Source organism: Zalophus californianus, chromosome 10, assembly GCF_009762305.2.
Source record: "Zalophus californianus isolate mZalCal1 chromosome 10, mZalCal1.pri.v2, whole genome shotgun sequence".
Taxonomy (NCBI): domain Eukaryota; kingdom Metazoa; phylum Chordata; class Mammalia; order Carnivora; family Otariidae; genus Zalophus; species Zalophus californianus.
In genome coordinates this window covers 72,275,594-72,298,900 of record NC_045604.1, presented here as the reverse complement: position 1 = coordinate 72,298,900, position 23,307 = coordinate 72,275,594, and the positions used below count along the sequence as shown (strand labels likewise).

Below are 23,307 nucleotides of genomic sequence, written 5' to 3'. Positions count from 1 at the left end.
GCGGGCGCTATCATCCGCGAGGGGCGCTGGTTGGCGCATGCGTAGGCGCGAGGTTCTCCGTTGAGAAGGTGCCTCGGCGGCGCCGGAGGTAGGAGGAGTCGGGCTTTGGGGCTGGGAGTCTGCAGTCTGGAGAAGGTCCAGTCGTCTAGGGCCTTTCTCGCTGCCGGGGGTGAGGAAGAAGAGCCTTTCTAGCTCGCGGTGTAGCGGCAGGAGCCGCGCTCGGGTGGAGGGGGCTGAGGCCGCCTGGAGGGAGGAAGGGTGAGGAGGGGATCGGGTACCCACCGGGTCACTGCCCGGGGGTCAGGCTGGTGATCGGAAATCGCCTTCCGGCTTCGTAGCCGCCAGAGTCGTTGGCAGTTCTCCCCCAGGCCTAGCCCCCCGCCCGCTTGCAGTGTGTGTCACCGGGTCAGGGGGAGCGGGAGGGTCCGCCCCGCACTGCCCACTCATTCATTCCGCGCCAGCTGCGAGCTGGGCGGCCCGGCGGGTACCGGAGCCGGCGTAGACTCAAGTCCCCAGCCCTCCGGAAACTTGCTGCGTCCTTCGGCAAATACTGAGCGAGCACGTATAGGAGGTGGGCTGTTGTCGGACTAACGTCACAGGCCCGTGGAGACTCCGCGGGGTGTGGAGGGTGGAATCTGCTCTAGCTCCGCACGTCCCACGGGCTCGATTCAGGCGCCCGGACACCGGTCGCTGCACTGATCCCTGCAGCCTCCTCTCCCACTGTACCAAAGTCTTTGCGGTTGAGTGACTGTACAAATGTTGAGCTTTTTTTTTTTTTTACAAATCAGGTGTCTGATCAGCCAAAGAGAATATGGAGTAAAATAGATGAGTCTGTGCCCTCCTTCAGTTTTGAACTTAGTAGGGGACAGAAAATAAGTGAATAAAAATGTAGGTGTAGATGCCCTAGAACCACCCGCTTGGCTTTGATCTTAGCTCTACCACTTCAAAAGTTGTGTAAAGTTAAGCCACTTCTTCATTCTTGGATCTGACTCCTTGCTGTAAAGGGAAGACAGTAGAGTCTAAGGAATAGGATTGTTGTTAGGGCTACATGAGTTAGACTTGTAAAGCAATTAGACCCATGCCTGGCCCATACCGTAAGCATTCGATAAATGTTATTACAAATGATTGTAATTTGTTATAAGTGTGATTGTGAAAACAATGTGTGATGACGGAAAATAATGGGCGTGGAGAGGGTCCACTTGGATAAAGGATTAGGGGAAGCTTCTCTAAGGAGGTGACATGGAAAAGGAGGATGGGCCGGGCCATGCGAAGTAGATTACAGGTATGCCTGTCTGCCTGGCTCCGGAAAAATAGGTGATTAATTGGACTACTCTGATGGAGGAGATTGCACTTTCTGTCACTGGGTCATTCAATTTTGAATTCTAAATCCCACTAAACTGTGCCAGTGTAAATAATTATGCCCATAAGGCCCAGGCTTTGCGGTGGTCACCATTCCAGTCACTTGAGTTTGGAGAGCTTGTGCTGAAGTGAGAGAGGGTGGAGAAAAGTGGCCCTTTTTTGATTTGGAAACATTGCCCATATCAGTGAAGGATGAGCCTCTCCTGTCTTGTTTCTTCCCAAGCATTCAAGTGCGTATTCTCTCCATTGGCTGCCCTGCACATTAAGTTGCCTGTTGATAGGGCCTAAGAGTTTTTCTGCATTTGGCCATCATCTTGTTTCTGTGGTGACTGCCCTTCATGGGATTCATTCCCCAGATTTCAGTAAAAACCATACTCTTCCAAGATGCTCATGTTCTTTCTCTGATGGGTTTTTAGATCCCTCCCCCTGTGTTGTATTGTGATATCCTGTAAGACCACGAGTTTGTGTTAACCAGGCTGTGGCTGAGTATTTGACACAGATATTGTTACTCTGAGGACTTTGCACATACCCCACATTCTCTTGTAGCTTCCTGGAAGAAATGGCATAAGATGCGGTGTCTGTCTAATTACGTTTAGATGCTTTTTGTTTTCCACAGATGTGACATTAAATGAACCAATGTGTTTTATCACTATGGAGATCTTGGAAAATCACCTGAGTGTGAAGTTCATATGTATTCTATCTCAGAGGCGTCTGTTGGACAACAAAAGCTCTCAGATGTGAACTTTAAACATGCTGTTTAACAGGGACTCAATTTGAAGATAGGCATTTTAAATCCTTATGGAGGGGAAGGCACTACTTTTTGCTCAATTGTGCAAACTCTCCAGGTGTCCTAGTGAGAAGCAGAGAGGAGCCTTAATGGAGCTGCAAGTGTGAATGAGGCCCTGCTAGGCTTGTTCTCGGGCCCCCCAGATAGACCTCACACCTCTGAAGACCACCTGCAAACCTTAAAGCTGGCCAGATGATGGATGAGTCAGATGATGATTTTAAGGAACTCTGCGCCAGCTTTCTCCAAAGGGTGAAAAAGAATGTCACCAAGGAAGTGTCGGGGGAAAGGAAGACACAAAAGGCCTCCAACAGCACTCAGATAAGCAAACCGAAAAGGACCAAACCAACTGCTACCAAAGGCAAAACCCTTCAAGGCCCCAGGGAGAAGAAAACTCAGTCTGGCAGCCAGGCCCCGAGGACTAAAAAGCAAGGGGCACCCAAGGGGCAGAGGAGTGAACCCACTCCCCCTGAGAATGGAGAGGGAAATGTGCTTGCCTCTGCTGTGCTCCAGGAGGGTGTGCAGAGCACCCAGACAGGTAACTGGGCCAGAACCACTGCCAGGATGTTTCCAGAGAGGAAACCAGAGGTGACTACTGATCTAAACCAGGGGTCAGAAAACTTTCTGAAAAAGGCCAGACAGCAAATTATTTTGGCTCTGCAGCCTTGGTCTCTGCAACTTATCAACTCCCTAGACAATCTGTAAGCAAATGAATGGGCTGTGTTTCAACAAAACTTCATTAAGGAAAACAGGCAGCTCCCTGAGGACCATAGTTGGCCAACTCCTGTTTTAAACAGTGATTATAAAAAATATAACCCCTATGTGAATTTTCTACATGATTATGTTTGGGGCCCTGTGCCCTTTTAGAATTTCCTATTAATGTTTACATTATGTATTTGACACAAGTAACGTGAACATGAAAATAATGCTGCTTCTCTCATTTTCTTGAATTCCTTCCAGAGTGGGTAAGTTGCAGTGGTGCCAGCCAGTTAGGTAAGGCTGCTCAGAAGGCAGTAGGAAGCTGCCAGATAGGTTTAGATCTCAGGAGAATCTTTAGGTCCTTCCTTTTTTCCTCCAAACACCTTTGTTCTTTTCTTTTCCTTTGTTTGTTTGCTTGAAGCAGGTTTCCTACCCTGCTGCCTTTGGTGTACTGAACCATATGTTTAACATGCATTCTTCAAGCAGAACTGAGAACCAGCCTTGCATAGGATCTTTAGGCTCCTGTGTTCTGTTTCTAAATATTTCTCACCTTCACTTCCTGATCTTAAATGGTATTTTTTACTAGTGTGGTCAGCATGATCTCTCAATGGAATAGTGGTAAAGAATTAACTCGCAGAGACCGTTGTAAGGCTTCAGTAGTGTTACTAAAACATCATTGGTCCTTCAGGCCCCTTTGGGAGCAGTGAAAGCTATGCATGATTCCCCCGAAAACCGCCACCCCCCCCACACCTGCGAAATTGGCATAAACCTGCAGGGTCTTCATGAATCCCCACCAGAGGCCACCTGTGGACACCAAGTTAGAGGAGAACTTATGACCTAGGAAGATAAAAATGTTTGTCATTAATATTTCTTTAATAACAGCTTTATAGAAAGAATTTACATTCTGTAAAACGTACCCTTTTAAAGTGGGCAGTTTAGTGGTTTAAGTGTATTCACAGAATTGTATAATCATTACCACTGGCTAATTTTAGAACATTTTTATCACTCCAAAAATAAACCCTGTGCTCAGTAGCAGTCACTCCCTGTGCCCCCTCCTGTCACAGATATTTATGACAGGTCTATTTATATTACCTCCAACGGTGAGGCTACCAATAATCAGTCCTCTCACACTTGAGAGTCAAACCTCAACTAGTTGGTAAGGGACCCCTTGAAACTTGGGTCTAACCTGTATCTGATGGAAGAGTCTTTGTTTCTCCAGCTAGAACAGATGCCTGTGAATGTTTCCCTCTTTGCCAGAGACTGCTCCAGACAGCAACTCCCAGTCCCCTCCTTCCTGTCTGACAGTGACAGCACCAAGTCCCTCCAAACCCCGGACGGCAGAGTTGGTCCTACAACGAATGCAGCAGTTCAAGAGAGCAGACCCCAAGCGTTTGCAGCATGCTTCGGAAGGGAGCTCTCTGGAGGCTACACTTGAAGAAAAGGCCCCAGAGGGCCCTCCAGAGGAGATGACAGCAGGGAATGGTATGATGGGAGTTTTGTATAGTCCCATCAGGGTTAAGTTCGAACTCTGGAGAAAGGCGGGGAGGAAGGAACCCGCGTTCCTTGAGTTGCTGGTGGGGGTGTGTGCTCTGCCTGGCACTGTACCTTGGCCACTTCATTGTATCTAGCCAGAGAATGAAGGGTCCCTGGGGTCATTTAGCTTGGGTCACTTAGCTTCTTTGACAAGGTACCTCTTCCTCTTTTTATTTTGATTTTTTATTATGAAATTTTTCCCATAGAGAAAGGTAAAAAAAAAATACTATAATAAACCCCCATACCCTCAACCTGTACTTAACAATTGTTAACATTTTGCCATGTATTTTTTTATATCCCTAAATATATGATTCTTCTATACCATTCAAAAGTAAGTTCCAGACATCATGATACTTCCCCCCACAGATCTCCTACATGATCACGGTGCTCTTGTCACACGTAATTCCATAATATTGCCTAGTGTCCAGTTCATATTAAAATTTACCCACTTGTCCCAAGGACAGCTTTATAGCTGGTTTCTTTTTTCCTGAGCAAGGATCCACCAGAACTGTAAGTCCCACACACTGCATATGCTATAGTCCATAGTCTCTTAAAGTCTAGACTCTGGAACAGTCCCCTTGTCTTGTCCTGTTTGTGTTTGTTTGTTTTTCATGATTCCAACTTTCAGAAGAGTCCAGGACAACTGTCTTTCTGAATTTCCCACTTTCTAGATTTGTTTGTTTCCTCATGGTGTTGCATAACCACTTCCTGTAGCCCCCGGAGTGCATCACAGGCGAGTAAACCAGAAGGCCGGGTGGCCCCAGGTGAAGATAGCTTGGCGCCAACAGTGTAGGTGCTGTGCAGGGCACATTGTACACCCCAGAGGCACGTCATATCCCTGGTTCTATTCTTTACCCCCTAAACGACATAAGCCCTCATCTCTGGTAAAAATATACAAAAGGGGAAGAAATAGGGCAGAAACTGTATTGACGGCCCTACGGCTAACAAGTCTATAGTCCCCTGGTAGTGCGTTTGCAGACTGCGCTCTGGGATTCTCAGGCTGCCTGCCTCTAAGGTCCACACAGGCAGTGGTGGGACATCTGCCATGGCATCAGTCCCTGAAGCACCAATGGGGTGCGTCGGAGTTTCTCAGCCAGGACACGAGCTCAGCACCTGCCCTACACGTGCCTCAACTGTTCCCATAGAGCTTCACGGGATACCCAGTAATGCTCAGTGCTCAGGACAGAAAAACCATTTCTTTGTTTAAAAAAAAAAAAAATAGGGCACCAAAATGAATTGTGATGCTTTTCTAGCTTCAGTGGAAAGAGTGCTAGGCCACAGGAATATTCAAGAACTGGGGATTTATGAAGTTCTCCAATCCCCCTGTGAGTACTTAGGGTCTGCTCCAGCCATATCAGATGTGACAGAGGGCCACAGCGGTGGGCCTGGCCACTTGGGGAGCCACCTCCACACTAGAGTCAGTCAGTCCATCCTTCTGTCTGCTACTGGGAAGGAGAAGGCGTTTTAAGAAAGGGGTTTCCCTTTGACTTGGTTCTTCTAGAATGGGTGACAAAAGGTCATAGCAGTAGGAAAGGCTGAGCTTTGAAGAGAAAACCTAGACTTATTGGAATAGGAGTCTTGTAAGCCTGGAACGCCTGAGGTAGACGACTTTAGCAGAAATGAGTAAAATGCAAGGCGCATTCTCTAGGACCTTGCTACTCAAACAGTGGTCCTGAACCAGCAGTGTGTCCTGCCCCAGGAGTTGTCCCAAATGGGGAATCTCAGGAAGCTCCATCTAGACCACTGGTATGCGAACCTGCATTTTAACAAGCTTCCCGGGGGTTCCTATGCATATTACAGTCAGAGAAGTATGCCCCGGGAGCCCTGTTAGTGCCCAGCTCACTGGGCAGTACTGGCAGGGGGCAGAGCGGTGCTGGGTCTGCGCTCTCCACGTTCCCTCTGCTGTCTGCGCTGTGAGCCCTGACAGGAGGTGCAGAGGTCTGAGGGTGCGCTCCTCCTCATGGAGACCATGCCTCCTCACAGGGTCTGGGCCCGGGCTTCCTGCCACAGAGAGCGACGCTGCAGTGGCCTTGGCTCTGCAGCAGGAGTTTGGGCAGCAGCGAGCACCCACACACGAGGCTAACCTGGAGGAGACGGGGTTGTTCTTCTGTCAGATCTGTCACAAGAACCTCTCAGCCATGAACGTGACACGAAGGGAGCAGCACGTGAACCGGTAGGAGCAGCTTGACTCTCGCTTCTCTGGGGTCACCTCTGCCATGGGTGTGACAGACCCAGGGGAATCTGTGGTGGGAATCCTGACTGTGACCATAGCACCTCAGTGTTGGTGTCAGCCTGTCCTTACTGGTTCTTTAAACAGCTTTATTGAGAGATAATTCCCATATTACACAATTCATCTTAAAGTTAACAATTCAATGGCTTTTAATTACTACAGTCACAAAACTGTGCAGCCAGTACCACAGTCGATTTTAGAATATTTTTGTTACCCCCAATAAAACCCTGTCCCCATTAGTGCTCACTCCCCATTCCCCCTCTGCCAGCCCCTGGCAACCTCTGCGGATTTGTCTGCTCGAGACATAAGTGGAATCACACAGACGTAGCCTTTGGTGTTTGGCTTCCTCTCCTCAGCGTAGTGTTTTCAAGGTTCATCCAGGTTGGAGCACGGATCAGAATTTCGTTCCTTTTTATGGCTGAAAAATACCATCTTGTGGGTAGACCACATCTTGTTCATCCATTGATGGCTATGGACTGCTTCTGCCTTTTGGATGTTGTGATAGAGCTGCTATGACCTGTGTTTCTCCTACTAGTTCGAGTACCTGCTCTCACTTCCTTGTGGTACAGACTCAGGAGTGGGATTGCCACTGTCTGACGTGTTCTTGCTCTCTTTAGCCACCTTCACTAGCAGAACCAAAATTTAGGGTTTGGAGGCTGGCTGCAGGCTGTGTGGAGGAGTTGGCTTTGGGAGAACAGGTTGGGCCCACAGCCTGTCCTTGCTGACATGGACGCATGTTACCAATGGAGAGGGTTCTCATGTGTTTACTCTCTTCCTCCAGGTGCTTGGATGAGGCTGAAAAGGCACTGACACCCACCACACCTCGGATCCCCGAATGCCCAATTTGTGGCAAGCCCTTTCTCAGCCCAAAGAGCAGAATCAGCCACCTGAAACAGTGTGCAGTGAAGATGGATGTTGGCCCCCAGCTCCTGCTCCAGGCTGTGCGGCTGCAGACAGCTCAGCCTGACGGGGCCTGTGGCACACTGGCATCGAGGTGAGTCAAATGGAAAGGAGGAAAATCAGAGAAATACTCTGATTTTTTCTTTTTAAAGCCTTTTGTAGCTTTAGAGAACAGTAGAGCGCTAGAACCCTCCTTGATTCTGGAAATGAAACATTTGAGGAGGAAATCAGGCAGTCTCCACCGGGACTGAGGAAGAGAAAGATTCTGTACCTTCAAAGGCTTTGAAATGGTCCGTGTGGGCGTGCCTGCAGAAAGGACTGGTTGGACTGGTTTCCTGAGGTCCTTCCTGAGATTTTTCCATTCTCGCGGTCCTGGTCCTACCAGTGTCCTCTGGAGCAGCGTGGAATCTGCTAACGCACTTTACCGTGTCCATTCATCCATTCCGGTGTGGCGTGCCGTGGCTTCCGTCTGTGCAGCCCGAGTCTCCTACTGTCCACGGAAGAGGACTCTGCACAGTTCACAGAGTTGGCAAGAAAGAACCACAGGCTTTTTTTTTTTTTTTAACATGCATGAATTAAATGCTTAGGTGTTGCAGTAGGAGGCCTCGCTCCTAGCTGGGAACAAGCCCTAGGACTGCAAATCACAGGCACACAAGCAGCTCCACTCCCCTCGTACTGCCCCTGGCTCTGTGGATGCCACATTAAAGGGAACAAACTAGTGCAGGTCCTGGACTTCTGTAGGTTTGGGCCTTCTCTCCTTTGACAGCTCTCAAGAGCAAAGGGAAGGCCAAGGGTGGTGGCTCTGTTTGTCCTGGCCACTGCCTTGCACACAGGCTATGGGCATCTGAGCCGGGCCCATGTCTCCGGAGACTGGAGTTGGCAGAGCTGGATTCTTGACTGGTGAGCCTGTCTATATCATAGCACATCAACACTAGCATCTCAGAATTGGAAGCCTTAAGGCCCTAGCATAGACATTATCTAAGCCGTTGCTTGCCTTTTGCCAGGACTGGATAGGAACCAGCTACTCAGAGGAAATATATTTGCTTTTTCAATACCTGAGAAGAGAAACGAGATGTGTGTGGGTCCTAGAAGGTTGATGAAGTAGAAAACTCTAGCAAATGGCCACCCTCACCTAGGCTTCGAGCCTCCTCTTTGCCTGAAGGCCAAGCCTGGGGTGTGTGGAACTCTGGGGTAGTCAGATGTTGGGACGGCTCCTTGCCTTCTGGGAGGCTGTAGTTATCGTGTGGGGTTCCCGGAAAGTTGAACTCAATTAGGCCTTGCTTAGATCTTCCGAATTGATACCTGAGATTCTTGAGCCATCCCGGGCCCAGGGGACAGCATGAGCTTCAGCAAAGGGCGCTTTCCGGGGCACACCCACAGCTGGGTTTGAGCTCCCAGTTTTTCTCTCACCTTTGCCTTCCTATTTCTTGCTCAGCTTGTTGGGGTTCACCAGGCAATCTAGGTTCTCCAGCTGGAAAATCCTTTAAGCAAATCTCCTCCAAGCCAAATGCTGCTGTACACTGACTTCCAGGCTAGCTGACCATGTTGGTGGTCGAACCTGGGAGGCCTTTCCTTCGGGCCTTGGGCAGAGGAAATGCCCACAGGCCCCAGCGGGAGGGGAAGGGATCCTGTCATGGCCAACGTGGCCAGGACTGCCTGAGGGGCATCTGAAGTGTCAATGGGCAGAAGTTGGTGGAATCCAGGAAGCTGACTCAGAGCCATTGAGTGCTGGCTCCTCTGGAAGGGTTTGGCCACAGCTAGGGTATGCAGGGACCACTCATAGCTAACCACTCACACCTGCCAACAGCTAGCTCAGCAGGGTAGCATCACGTAGAAGGACCCAGACCCTCCCCTCTCTGGACTGCACGGCACTTGGCCCAGGATGGTGTGAGCTTACACAAGTCAATAGGATAAGCACAGTGAACGCCCAAAGCAGTCGATGTCTCTAATGGGTAAACATTTATCCCTTTGCTCTCCCACCTTAGAGGAGAAGGGGTCCAGGCCTCTCTGGTCCAGCGGGAACGCCCTCAGAACAGGAAGTGCTCACACCTCTGGCCTCGCTAACTTTTCTGTTTGGCTGCCTTTTAAGCTTCAGCAGTCATGTTGGAGGTCTGAAGCGGAAGGGAGCCACCAACAGGAAGGAGCTGCAGAAGAAGCAGAAGGTCAATGAGCCCGAGGACCTGCTGGTGGCCATGGCTCTGTCCCGGTCCGAGGTGGAGCGGGAGGCCGTGCCCACGGTGCTCAGACTAGAAAGCACTTTCCCTGAGAGGATAAGACTGGGGGCAGGTAGGTGTGGCCCCTGGCTGGCAGTGCCTCGCCGTACCGCTGCTGGCCGAAGGTGACCACGGCTGGGCCTCAGGGTGTGTGGCAGCTCTGTCACTGACCCTGTGTTTCTGTTTACGTTCAGAAAAGAAGAGTCGTAAGAGGAAAGCACCTTTATGCCCTCCGCCGTTGTTAGTCCAGGACCCGGAGACCACACAGAGGCAGACAGAGGACCGAGTGGCCCAGCTCTTCGCGGAGGAGATGGAGCTGTCCAGCACGCCGCCACTTCCTGCGAGCAGGATGGTAAAGGAAGAGCTGGAAAAGGCCGGCCGGCAACTGAAGCAGAACTTTCTGTGGGAGGGCAGCGCCCTGACTGGGGCCTGGGCTCTGGAAGCCTTCTACACCGCAAGCCTGGTCCCTCCCATGGTGCCCCAGCCGCCCGCCAAGGTGGGTCCTCCCTTCTAGGCATGCGGGGGCTCTGGGTGGAGGCGGCAGTCAAGACGGCCGTCGGCATCAACAGAAAGTCTGAAAAGGAAGAAAGGGCAGGAAGTCAGGCATGCCGGCTGTAGCGTGTTTCTCTGTACAGCAACTGATCGGGCTCTCCTGGGAAGAACAGGGAGGCCCACTGGTTCCCAAATGTATCCTGTTCCTGGAGGGTTTGTTTGAAATGCAGTCCGGGGCCCCACCCCCAGGGGGCTGGTATAATCTGAGTGTGTTGGGGCCCAGGAACCAGACAAGCTGCGGCAGGAGGGCCTGGAGTCACTAAATACTTGAGGCCATTTAGATAACATTAGGGGAACAGACCCCTCAGGGACCTTTGTGCTGATGTAGACACAATAGGCATGGCCTTCACCGTGACAGAGAAGCCTGCTAATGGTAATGGGAGAAAGCTTCCCAGGGTTGCTCTGGGCTGTGGCTGACACTCTCAGGGGCCCTCTGTGTGGTGGCTGCTGCAGTGGCCACACGGTCACGTGGCTTCCTGACTTCTTTCAGGGTCTTACCCAGGAGCCCACGCTGCCGCCAGTGCTGCCTGACGAGCCAGAGCTGGGTGTGCGAACGCCACCTGCTCTCCCCGGTGCCCCGCCTGCGGGCCATGGCCCCGGGAACCCCTCACCCTCCGCCAGCCAGAGAGAGCATCAGGCCCTGCAGGACCTTGTGGACCTGGCGGGAGAGGGGCTGAGTGCCACCCCATGGCCCTGCAGTGGGGGCCTGGCCAGCTCAGGAGGGGCCGCAGGTGAGACCCTGGATGGGACACCTGGATGGGACACCTGGGCCAGCCCTGCCCCCCCGGCCCCCCTTCCCTGTGGTGGTGGCCGTGACCAGCTAGTCCCTGGGGCCTGGGGACAGCCGCTCAGATCCAAGGTGCCTTGGCTTGTCCCTGTATGATGGGGAGAACACAGTCTCTGTAAGTGCTTTCCTTTTTTTCCTCCAAGATGGATGTCATACAGGTGAGTCCGTCACAATCTCCTCCAACTTTAACCAAGGACAAAACCCTTGCCCAGAGCCAGTGATTGTGCAGACTCTCTGTTTTTACCACCTGTGTACCTCTGGGGAGCGGGGAAAAACTCAGTGGGTGGTTCACTCGCAGTGAAGAAGCCCTCGGGTAAAGAGCATCTCCAGGGCGCTGTAGGGTTGGCTGACAGACACTTGATGCTCTTTCTTGGAGACTGACGTTGCCGGGAGGTAATGTTCTTTTCTGTGGATCCTTCTCTCAGGGATGGATGTGTCACCCACTGGCCTTCGACCTACTGGGTTTGTCCTGCCACCTAAGGAAAAGCCCCTGGAGAGGGATAGCCAGGCTTCGGTAAGCACCGGGGCTCCTTGCTGTGGGCTGTGCAGCCTGGCCCTGCTCCCTGCTCTGTGGTCCTGGCCACCGGAGTTCGTCCTCTGCTCCGCACGGTCAGCTCCCAGCTGGCCTCCAGAGCCTCGCACGAGTCCGCTGGCCCCCTCGACAGCCTCTGAGCTAAGGCAGCAAGAGCCCACGGGAGCCTCCTGTTCCCCTCTAGGGCTCTGCCATGAGGCTTTTGTCCCTTCTGTCCTTGAACTCTGGGGCACCTCAGTAGCCCAGCCCCAGGAGCCTGCTTTGTCCTGAGAGCCCACAGGGATCCCCATTGCTCTGTGAGGTGGCCTCATGCCCCAAAGTTTCATTCATTCGTTCAGGATCAGCTGTGCACCTCTGACGTGCAGGACCTGGCTGGTCTCCAAGTAAGGGTTCACGTTCCGTGTCAGTGATGCTGGGTTGGAAGTTGGGTTTTCCTCAGAGTGGATGTCAGCCTGTTAGTATATCGGTATCAGCCAAACACTTCACCCCAAGTTCTGCTGGATGACCACGGCGCGTAGTCAGAGAAGGACCGAGACTCTTCTCAGCCGGGTACCCGAATGGCGTGGGCTCGGGGTCCCTGCCTGTCACAGCAGGGCCACACACGGTGCTTGTGAAGCGCTCAGCCCGGCTGTAGCTTCACCGCAGCCATCGTGCCTCCCCTTGCTTGCCACCCACCCCCCCCACCGCCCCGTGTTAGGCCAGGGGACTCGGTGTAATAGAGAATTTGAGAAAGAAGCTAGCACCCCTGAAGTTGGGGAACTTGCTGTGAGACCCATGTGCTCCCCTCCTTCCAGCTCACCCTCAGTTTGCTGCTGGCTGACTTCAGAGCCATGGTTAATAACCCACACCTGAGTGACGTCCAGCTGCAGACGGACAGCGGGGACGTGCTTTACGCCCACAAGTTCGTGCTTTATTCCCGATGCCCCCTTCTCATGCAATATGTGAGTACGGCCCCCGCACCTCCTCCCTCCTGCTGCAAGCGCTTTCCCACACTCCCCTCTGGCCTCCTGCCCCCTTCGCTCCCCTCCACGCCCCCCACACATGAACCCGCCTCCCTGTCAGTGTACCTGCCTCAGTCCGGACACGTTTGAGGTTAGGAAGTGCTGTGAGGAGATGAGCTGAGGGTTGGGGAACATCAGATTTCTTGACCAGTTGAATAAAAATCCATTTTCCCTAAAACTTTCCCTTTTCCTCTATTTCTGTAATTATGAAGTCCTAATCGACCTGCTGACAGACATTTCTATGCTGACCTGTGCCAACATGCATCGGAATGAATGTTGTGCTGCGGGAATCCGGGAAACTGCTGCTGGTCTCTCCCAGAAAGTTCTCGTGCCTCTGATGTGTCTGTCAAAAGGGAACCAGCTGGGTGCTTGAACGTCTACAGTCCGATTTTGCCAAGAGAGAAGTTGTAGGGCCTGACTGCAGAGTTCCTGACCAGCAGCCTGGCATGACGCTGGCCAGTGCTGGTGCCAGAGAAGGACTGCGTGGAGGCATGGGTCACACGGAGCCCCCCGGGCCCTCTGTGTGGCGTCGCATCACATCTGTGAGGTTGTAAACCTTCTGTACTTTACTTCATTCTCAGGTGAACAGTGAGGGCTTCTTCGCCGTGGAGGATGGCGATCTGCGGAGCCAGCGTGTGCTGCTGAGTGACGTGAGCACCGAGGCTGCCCGGGCGCTCCTGCACTACCTGTACACCGCGGACCCCGGTGTGCCCCCCCGGCTGGCCCCCAGCCTGAGCGCTCTGGCCCACAGGTCTGATGGCTCTTTCCATTGACCTGCTAGTGTGTGACATTAACGACGAGCACGAGCAGGTTGACGGCTCGGAGGTGGCTCAGGGCTGAGTCCTTCCTGTACCTGTTAACCCCGGGTTTATGCTCAGTGGTGACTTTGCACGGGACATAGTGACTGGCAGTCTGGCCAGAATGGACACTGGCAGGAGAGCCCAGTGCTGGCTGAGGATGGCCTCTGCCGGGTCATGTGGCTCTTAGCTCCGTGGGTGTGATGAGGGGGTGGTCCTCAGCCTCAGCTGCCCCCAGGTGCTACCACTCCTTGGTCATTCGGCTACAGAAGCTGAATGGTGGCTGTTCTTTCCCAGGTCCCAGGGAACAGGAGTGTCAACAGGAGTGTAATGCCTAGTGTAACTCCCATGGGTTTGCACACATGTTCTATCTCCTGACAGGGCTGAGGGCCCCTGGGATAAAACTGTGTTCGCCCAAGGCCCTGTTATCCCTCAGGTGCACTCCTGGGAAGGGATCAGCTCGGCCTCTGGGGTCCTGAGGTAGCCTTCAGACCAGGGAGCCCTCACGGAGGCGGCAGGCTGGTGTACCCCTCGGCCCAGGCTGACTGGGACAGGTTTGGTCTTTGGGGTTTGCTTCAGGTGCCTCTCAGGGCAGCACCCTCTCCAGCTTTGCAGCACCACTGATTCCTGTCGTCTTCAGCTCAGCCCGACGCACCCCTTTGTGTTTGGGCAGTAGAGTTAGTGAACCCTGCCCTAAAGGTCCACGAGTCTCTCCTCAAGCTCAACAGCCTGGGGTGTTGTTGGCTGGGAGCATGGGCACCGTCGCTGCAAGAGAGCAAGGGAAGGGCCAGGACCGAGCACGGTTGTCCTCCCTGCCAGGACTTGCGCTCCAATCCTTGCCTGTGCTGGGGCGCCTGGCTATCGCCTCTGCAGGGCAGTGATGCATGGCATTTCCTGTTGCAGGTTTGGTGTTAGTGAGCTTGTTCTTCTGTGCGAACAAGCCCCTGACATGAGCGATTCAGAGGACAGACTGTGGAAAGAGAAGGAAGACGAGGAATGTGAAAGCCGCGCAGAGAACTTCCAAGAACTCTTGAGGTCCATGTGGATAGATGAAGAGGAAGAAGCGGAGGCTTTGTTGAAATCTGAGAGCCATGAAGAAGACAGAGAAAAAGTGAATGAAGCAGAAATGGAAGAAATTTATGAATTTGCAGCCACTCAGCGAAAGTTGCTCCGGGGGGAAGGAGCTACAGAGATCAAGGAAGAAACTGACCAGTTCGGGGATGATGGTCCAGCATCTGCGCAAATCTTAGCGAGTGGCCAAGTTAGTCAACAGCCAGAAAATGCAGAACAGATGGAATCACCTGGTGAGGGAAAGGAAGAGGCCCCAGCCACATGGAAAAGCGTGAGACAGTCCACGCCCCTGCCACTCAAGGGCCAGTGTGCGGATGAGGAGAAAGCAGGGTCCCCAGAGGAAGCACTGAGTCGTTCCGGCTCCCCTCACCCTTCTGGGGGCTGCAAGGCAGGGAGAAAGGAAGGCGTGTTTTGGTGCTCAGCAGATGCTCCTGAGGCCCGGCCATTTTCATCAACTCCCAGAAAATGCCGTGGACTGTCCCAGATAACGAGCCATCTCCAGGAAGGCAACAGCACCATCTCAGGAAAGAGGGCGGGGAGCCCCTCTACCCCTGCTCGCTGGCAGACACCCCTGTGGCGCCCATGCCTGTCACAGCCCCCTGGGGGCCAGAGGCCCGGCCGGCCACACCCTCATCCTCATCTTTGGGGTGAGTCACCCTCACCAGGGCCCCAGCCACAGGGCAGAGCTTCCAAGGGGGCCGCCCAGGACTCCCCAGCAAAGCAGAGGAGGGGCAGGAGCCTCCTCACGTTACTTAAAGATCCAGGCCTCCAGAAGGGCAAAGAACGTGGTTCCTCATTGGAATGCAGAAATAAAGGGGTTCTGGTCTCCCCAGAAAAGTCTCCATCCATCGACCTAACCCAGTCAAAACCTGGCCACTTGAGCTCCAGATCTCAGAATACTCTATCCAGCAAGAACAGAGAAGATGAGATTATCCTTTTATTGGATTCAGATGAAGAGCTAGAGCTAGAACAAACCAAAATAAAGTCCGTTTTCAATGGTCCCCTGGAAGAAAGGAAAGTTCTAGAAGTTAGCCCCAAGTCTTCTGAACTGTTTTCTGTCATCGACGTCGATGCAGATCAAGAACCTTTCCAAAGCCCAGCAAGAAAAGAGGCTTCCCTGCAGGGCAGGGAGGAGGGGCCGGCAGGGAACTGGGGCTCTGTGGGGGGCAGAGGGATCCCCTGGCTGTCGTGTCACCCCGAGAGTGGCCCCGAGGAAGACAGCACCACGGATACCTCATGGCTCGTGCCTGCCACGCCACTGGCCAGTGGAAGCCGGGACTCTTCCTCACAGACACAGATAACAGGCCTTAGGTCCAGGGCTTCGGTGGATCACGTGGCTCAGGTCAAGCCCTGGGCCCCGTTAGAAAACAGGGGTGGCTCCGAAGCCACAAGTAAGCTTCCGGTCATCACACCCCAGATGTCGTCGTCATGCCTGGTCCCCGTCCGTGCAGGCAGCCCTGACAGCAGGAGCCCTTCCAGGCCCCACCCCGGGCACCACCAGCACTGCTCTCTGGCTCCCTGTCCCGTCTCTGGCGGCCCCGGCGATCTCAGCGGGCAGCCCCAGAAGCACTCACACCCCAGGCCGAGCCTAGTGAGCCAGGCCATCACCAGTGAGGTGGTGGAGGTGGAAGACAGCGAAGATGAGCAGGAGGCGGCCTCCCGTCAGGCGAGCAGCAGCCCCCTGCTGGACGGCGACCCTCCGATTCCCCTGGACGGTTGCCACTGGCACGTGGAGCCCCTCTCCCCGATTCCCATTGACCGCCTGAACCTCGAGCGGACCGGCCCCCTGAGCACCAGCGGTCCAGGCAGTAGGGCCAGGGAGGCCCCAGACTGCCACAGGTGCTGCTCTCCCACCCTCCAGGGCACCGCCCCCGCCCCAGGAAGCTGCGCCGGCCGCACAGAGTCTCACGAGAAGGCCCATCGGGCCGGCTCACCTGGGAGCAGCAGGCCGAGCTTTTTGAACTCTGCTCTGTGGGACGATTGGGATGGAGAGGAAGAGAAGTCTCCAGAGCTCCTTCCTCCGGCCCAGAGGCTGAGTGCTAATGTCGCTGCTCCGAACTCAGAAGGGCTGGAGACGCCAAGTGAGTAGCAGGAGGGTAGTTGTTACACTGCTTTACACTAAGGGGTTGGAGGGGGCAGTAGAGACAGCGTGGGGTGGAGGGGCTGCAGGGCCTGCTGGGCTGCGGCGAGCCCCCTCCCCACCCTCCCTTGCGGAGGGAGAACGGTCTTGCCCTTAGACGTGCTGCTTAGCCAGTTCCTCAACCTGCCTGGCTCCCATGGCTCGCCTGGGCCCCTGTTAAAAACCCCCAGCTGTGGACCCCACTCGGGCATACTGAACCAGCACTTCTGAAAGGCCAAGGCAAGCACCTCAGGTGCACTTAAAATTGGGCAAGCATGGTTCCTCACGGTTACACAGAGCATTGCCATGAGGACCCAGCAGCTCCCCTCCTGTGAGCGCTCCCAGAAGAATGGAGATCAGGACAGACACAGATTTCACAGCAGCCGTACTCACGGTAGCCCAAAGGGGAAGACAGCCCAGATGTCCGTCAGCTGATGAGTGGACCAATAAAACGTGGTCCATTCATACAGTGTAGTATAATCTGCCATAGGAAGGCATGAAGCACTGACCTCTGTTACCTTGTGGATGAACCTCGAAAACATGGCGCTCAGTGAGAGATGTCAGTCACAGAAGACCACACAGCATGCAAGTGCATTTATCTGAAATGTCCAGAGTGAGCAAATCTGTGGAGACAGAAAGTAGACGAGCAGTTGCCAGGACGGGGGGAAGGGGAGAACGGGGAGTATGCTGGGTACGGAACCTCCTTTGGGGGTGATGAAAATGCTTTGGAGCTAGAGGTGGTGGTTGCAGTGAATTAGGACACTGAATGTACTAAGTGCCTCTGAATTGTTTGCTTTAAAACAACAGCAGATGGGGTGAGGGTGGGGTGTTGGCTGTGAGTCTTGGTCCTCCCTCATCTACCTCCCCAAGCCCATGGAAGGGTGCAGTTTCCCAGCTCATGTCAGTCATAAAGGAGAATCAGGGTCTCGAGGGTCAGCCCCTTGAGGTTCTGCTGCCCATACCCATTCCCCTGCCAGGCAGATGCTGGGAGAGCCAGGAAGGGGCAGGGTTGTGCAAAGCAGCGGCTGGTCGCAGGAAAGCAGCCTGTGGGCAGAGGATCTGCAGGTGACCTGGTGTTGCATTTCCTCCCAAAATCCAAGACCAGCTGGGCATGACTGACCAGCTCTCAGCCTTGAGTGGGGATCAGAACTGCCTGGAGAGCTTCCCACATACATGGCCAGGCCCCATCCCAGAGCGGAGACCAAGAATTTGCATTTCTAACCCGTTCTCAGGTAGTGCTATGAGAACCAGACTTCAGACAAGGGACCTTAGTCTGAACTTGAGGTGGACTTCCAGGAGGTGACAACTTTTCTCAAATTATATAAAAAATTTTGTGCTTTTTTTTTTAGGAGATAGCCTGTTTTCACTGGAGTCTCAAAGGGCTCCATGCTCTTGAAAAGGATAAGAACCAAAGTCCATATATTCCTGAGTTGTTCCATTTGTCTTTAAAATACTGATTTCTTTTTTAAAGTAACAGCTTTATTGGACTGTTACTCACATACCATAAAGTTCACCCTTTAAAATATACAATTCGATGGTTTTTAGTACATGAACAACAGGGCCAGGGGTGGGGGGTTGCGATCCAGGCTTCCAGTTATGGAATGAGTAAGTCACAGCAGGGAATACAGACAGTGGTATGATAGCACAGGGTGACAGATGGCAGCCACAAAACAAAAGCCAGACCACACAGTTCAGTGGCTTTTCCTACCTGAACAGTGTTCGGCAGCCATCACCGCTAGTCCCAGAACATTTTCACCGCACCCATCAGCAGTCACTCAGGTGCCCCTTCCCCCCGGCCCCTAGCAGCCATGAATCTGCTTTCTGCCCTGTTCCCACAGCTTTGGCACTGCACGGGGCCATGGCCCTGGCCACCTCTGTGTGATGCTTTCCAATGGGAAGACCATTCTCGCGTCCAGAGGTAAAGGGTGGAGCAGAATGGTGGATGGGCTTTCTTCAAACGCACTATTTCTCTCGGTGCTATTGCTGAGCTCAGAAGAGGTCAATCCAAGGGTGCCTTGGTGGCTCAGTCATTAAGCATCTGCCTTTGGCTCAGGTTGTGATCCCAGGGTCCTGGGACTGAGCCCCACATCGGGCTCCCTGCTCAGCAAGAAGCCTGCTTCTCCCTCTCCCACTTCCCCTGCTTGTGTTCCCTCTCTCGCTGTGTCTCTGTCAAATAAATAAAATCTTTAAAAAAAAAAAAAAAGAGGTCAATCCAGATGCCTTGTGCTGAAACATGTTTCTTTTGTTCTACCTAGAAGGTGCTAATCGGAAGAACTTGCCCCCGAAAGTGCCCATAACGCCCATGCCAAGGTATTCCATCATGGAGACTCCGGTACTGAAGAAAGAACTGGAGAGGTGGGTGGTCTTGAAAACTTGCTCAGGGGTGGTCCACTCCCCGCTGTGCAGGTCCAGGCTTAGTGGGGCTGGGAGCTGAAGGACCAGCCGTGGGGCTCTGGTAACAGGAGCCGCTGGGGGACAGGAGCATGTGTGGCTGCTAGCTCTCTGCATGCTCTTCCCCAAACTACCAGCTCCCTGAGAAGCTACGAGATGAGACTCCAGGCACCCGTCAGTTGATAGATCTCCATGTGTGCAGTGGATGGAGATGGATCCTTGCCTTAATAGTCTGACCTGATTTTTTTAAAAGAACATCAAAAAAACTGTCACATCCCAGTCAGTGCTGCTCTTCACCTTGGGCCCCGGAGGTGTTATCACTACCACCATTGCCGAACCTGGGAATGGCCCTTTTGGAGTATTCTTCAGAGTAAGCTCAGTTGGTATGCAGAATAGACACCTCTGAACGCTCATAAAAGTCAGGCGTGTAAGATTTCATTTACACAAAGCCATTAATTTGCTGATAACTCTTTGCTCTGTGCTGAAGTTCACCTGTTTCCCCATTCAGGTTTGGGGTCCGCCGTCTACCCAAACGCCAGATGGTCCTAAAACTGAAGGAGATATTCCAGTACACTCACCAGACTCTGGAGTCCGACTCGGAGAATGAGAGCCAGTCCTCACAGGTGCTCCTGGAGGCTCCGCACAGCCAGACCCATGCCAGCAGGACCTCCAAGGCTTCCAGAGCTGTTGGCCATGCCTGGCTGGAGGCCACTTCTGGCCCTCTTCCCCAAAGGTCCAAGGAGTCCACTAAGACCAAGGACCCCCGACAGCAAAAGAAACAGCCTGGTGGAAGCATCCCTCCGATGAGCATGTCACAGGCCAACGAGGAGCCTCCAGACCCTGATGGGGACGCCCAGCTCCCGGCATCCCAGGAATCAGTGGCCTCCTCTGTGGACAGCAGTGACAGCTCCTTTAGCTCACAAAGGTAACAGGATGGGAGGACAGGGCCAGTGGCTTCATAGGTCCTCTGACCCCGGGTCTGTGAGTTGGCATAAGCCAGGCCTAATGCTGAGGTTGAGAAATCCCGTTGCCTTCTGGATTTGAACTGCAGGAAACCCCGTTGGGGCGAAGGACAGTCCCGTGAGCCTCCTGAGCAGACCCTTGGAGCTTCCGTGTCCTCGCCACACAGGATGCTCTCGTGAGGGGGCTGGCATCTGGGGTGCCAGAAGCATGGCAGCCTGGAGCTTCCCGCCTCCCAGGGAGGCCATCCAAGCCGGTGTCGTGCTCCGCAGGGGACACAGACACTCCTTCCATCAAAGGGGCTCCTGGTCTCGGGTGCTGGAGAGAAGGAGCGTCACAAAATGTTTTGGTCTGGTTCTTTTCAGTTCTTCCTGTGAGTTTGGAGTGGCCTTTGAGTCTGCAGAGGATGAAGAGGGTGAAGAGGAGCTTAGCACATCCCAGGCGGCGGTGCACGCAGCAGCCACGGAGGAGGCTGTGAGGCGCTACATCCGCTCCAGGCCGGCCCTCTACCGCAAGGTCCTGCTGTACCAGCCCTTTGAGCTGGCAGAGCTGCAGGCCGAGCTGAAGCAGCATGGCATCCACGTGGCCACGGCGAAGCTGCTGGACTTCCTGGATGCCCACTGCATCACCTTCACCACCGCCGCGGCCCGGAAGGAGAAGCTCCACCGGAAGAGACTGCAGCCTGTGGGCAAGAAGCGGGGCCGAGCCGCCAGGCCGGTCCGCCCCTCCCCACCCCTGTCCGTCAGCAGCCTGTGAGGGTCCGCAGCCCCCGGCAGTTAGCCAGGCCTCCACGGGCGTTCCTGGGCCTGGGGACTGCAACCGGCCACCATGAGAGGGGCCGGCCACAGCACCGAGCTGGGTCAGCTGTCCCCAGCTCCATTTCCCAGAGTAGTGTTTGGAGCGTGGCACCCCCACGATGTAGGGCCCCAGCCCCTCCCTCTGTTGGCGCCCACAGTTTGTCTCCCTTTGACCCCACCGTGCCCCCGGGTGCTTCACAAGGGCCCCGGCGGCCACCAGCTGGCCAGGGCGGGGTCTGTCAGGCACATGTCCTCCCCTTGGATGGATGCCCCGGGCTAGCTTGCCCCTGCCCCGACTTCCGTCTCAGCCCTCAGACCATAATCCCAGCCTCACCAGCACATCAGGTGTCCACGAGCTTCTCACACTGCCCCACCTCAGGTGTTCTGCTGGCCCAGCCATCCTGCCCAGACACCTGTCCTTATCACCAGCAATTTCCAAACTGGGCAGTGCAGGAGGGCCCACACAGAATTCGCATGTTCTTTGTTAACCGGCTTTGTTGGTGTGGTAAGGCTGTCTTCGGCCTCAGAAGCAGTGTGGAGCACAGGTGACAACCAGAAGGAAGAAAAGTTGGGGTCTCTACATCCTTGTGAATGTCTCGTCTGTTTTAAATACAGTGCAGTCCATTTTCTATGATGTGCAATAAAAACAAAAAGGCTTTATAAAAATCTTCCAGATGCTACACTGCAGAAAGGTAATGAGGGAAGCTGGCTGGGAGCTTCACCCACAGCTCCCTTGCTGCCCTCATAACTGTGTCTGCAGAAGGCCTTTGTGCCTGTCCTTCATTGCAAAGGGTGACCCAGGCCTGCTGGCTCCTTATGTCCCTTTGGTTCGTAGATAAGAGATGTGTGTTCATCCATTCATCCACATTTGTGAATCTGTAGCCCCACATTAAGACAGCCCCTACCAAGCACTGAGCCCCAGCCCTTGATGAGGCCCAGGGCCCAGTAGCAGGACCGTGGGGATTGTTACGGATACAGGCTTGGGTTTGCCCAGACCTACTGAGTCAGAATCTGCATTTTAACAGGATAAGCTTGTGAAGCCCTCTCTGTCCTGTGTGCTGGGCCCCGTGGAGAAAGGTCAGAAATCAGCTGGTGCTTCTAGTCTTCAGCCAGACTGGCCTGTCCCTGTGCCGGATGTAAGGGTTGGCGCTCAGATGGCCTCCTGCAAGAGGGGGACTGTAAGCTGGGCCTCAGGGTGCGCGCAGCATCCAGGGAGGTGAAATAGGGTTTTTTGAACACATGCTGTGGGTCCTGGTCTGTGACCAGGCAGAGAGGGCTGGGCCCTGCCTGTGCACACTGCCCAGGGGCAGGGGTTAGAGGGAACAGTGGGATGCCAGGGCTCAGATCTCACAGCTAACAGCACAGGAGACTGAAGATGGAGTCTGGCCTGTGTTTCTCATACCAAGGACTTGCTCTCCTACCCTAGTATGTACTGTTTCAGGGACGTGAGATGGGGTTTGGGAGGTGGGAGGCCACTTGGAGCCCTTACCTGGCTTCACTGGCTCCTTGTGGAGATCCTGGACTCAGACGAGCACCTCTGGATGTACTGGGAGCCCTTGCTCCTTGGAAGGCAGCCTAGACTGGCAGAAGCTTACCACCTGCAGGTTGATAAGATGTTGGGGGTGGGGTTGAAACAGGTAAAAAGCCGCAGGCCAGGGAAAGGTGGGGGGGAAAGCGAGGCCTGGTGGCTGAGGGCCTTGGCCAGGTCAGGTCCGGGCAGCGTGCCCTCAGGGGCCAGCAGTGGGCCTGGCCAGGGCCCGAGCCCATATGCAAGGCAGGCAAAGGGGTTAAAAACCGGCACTGCAGTGAAGACAGCCCTACAACAAGAGAACTGGCAGTGTCCTTGACCTTTCCACAGTAGCCAGACCTACTGAACTGGGCAACTGGGAAATTAGATCCAGCTTGCTGGTTGAGAAGGAAAATGGTGAGCTGCCCCATCCCAGCACCTGTGGTGAGGCTGGAGGAGCGGGGCCCGCAGTGGGCCTCATGCTGCACAGCGGGCAGACACTCCTTTCCAGAAGCTCTGCCCAGCCTTGTGAGGGGTCCTTAGCACAAGAAGAGAGCGTGCTGAGCCCCAGAGCAGTGGAAAGCCACACAGCACCCAGGTTTTGCTGTGCTGTGTTGAGACCTCCCAGGCCTGTCCCCTTCCTGTGGCCGGCCTGGCCATGGTCACTCAGGCAACCACAGGAGAGCCACAGCCCAGCTCGAGCAGGGCCCAGGCAAGGGAGCCCCCAGGGGCCTGCACAACCCCCAGGGAGGCCCCCGCCCTTGAAGTCAGGAAGCCTCAAGCTGTCTGAGTTGGGAAGAGCCGAGGCCACTGCCTGTCTGGCTGTCACAGGTCTGGGTGGACAGAAAGCCCCAGAGTGAGAACTGTGGGAGACCGTTCCCCAAACATACAAACGCCCAGGAGAGTCAGGAGGATGGCTCCCCTGCCCCCGGGAGCCCAGGGACCAGCCCTGTCTGGCCATGGGCCATCTGTGTGAGGTGGAGGCCAAAGTTGCAGGGGAGAGTGCCCCAAGACCCCCATGGAGGAGGCTGCTTCCTCCTGTGCTCAGGATCCCCCCTCCCTGAGCTGTGGAGGG

The 23,307-nt window shown here is 54.3% G+C and overlaps 1 protein-coding gene across 5 annotated transcripts; it reads left to right on the top strand.

Moving 5' to 3' along the window:
• Positions 1-14: 14 nt before the first annotated feature.
• On the top strand, positions 15-21,404 carry SLX4 (SLX4 structure-specific endonuclease subunit). 5 transcript variants are annotated; one of them, XM_027612760.2, is made up of 15 exons: positions 15-88; positions 1,976-2,681; positions 4,100-4,324; positions 6,359-6,548; positions 7,387-7,599; positions 9,595-9,791; positions 9,913-10,214; positions 10,761-11,001; positions 11,483-11,571; positions 12,384-12,530; positions 13,172-13,341; positions 14,291-16,539; positions 18,833-18,932; positions 19,477-19,893; positions 20,294-20,684. In XM_027612760.2, exons 2-15 carry the CDS (start codon positions 2,339-2,341, stop codon positions 20,682-20,684), a joined length of 5,274 nt encoding a protein of 1,757 aa, XP_027468561.2. In that variant the 5' UTR covers positions 15-88; positions 1,976-2,338. The 5 variants fall into 5 exon arrangements, with proteins under 5 accessions (XP_027468561.2, XP_027468562.2, XP_027468563.2 ...); XM_027612761.2 differs by lacking the exon at positions 15-88 and adding an exon at positions 95-169; XM_027612762.2 differs by lacking the exon at positions 15-88 and adding an exon at positions 179-571.
• The last annotated feature ends 1,903 nt before the right edge of the window (positions 21,405-23,307 follow it).

What these genes read in the sequence shown, in the direction of transcription:
- SLX4 (XM_027612763.2), top strand. Translation starts at nt 2,339, where the DNA reads ATGATGGATGAGTCAGATGATGATTTTAAGGAACTCTGCGCCAGCTTT. An exon ending in TGTGCAGAGCACCCAGACAG is followed by an intron (nt 2,682 to 4,099) that starts GTAACTGGGCCA and finishes CCTCTTTGCCAG; the next exon opens with AGACTGCTCCAGACAGCAAC. An exon ending in CTGAGCGCTCTGGCCCACAG is followed by an intron (nt 13,342 to 14,290) that starts GTCTGATGGCTC and finishes TTCCTGTTGCAG; the next exon opens with GTTTGGTGTTAGTGAGCTTG.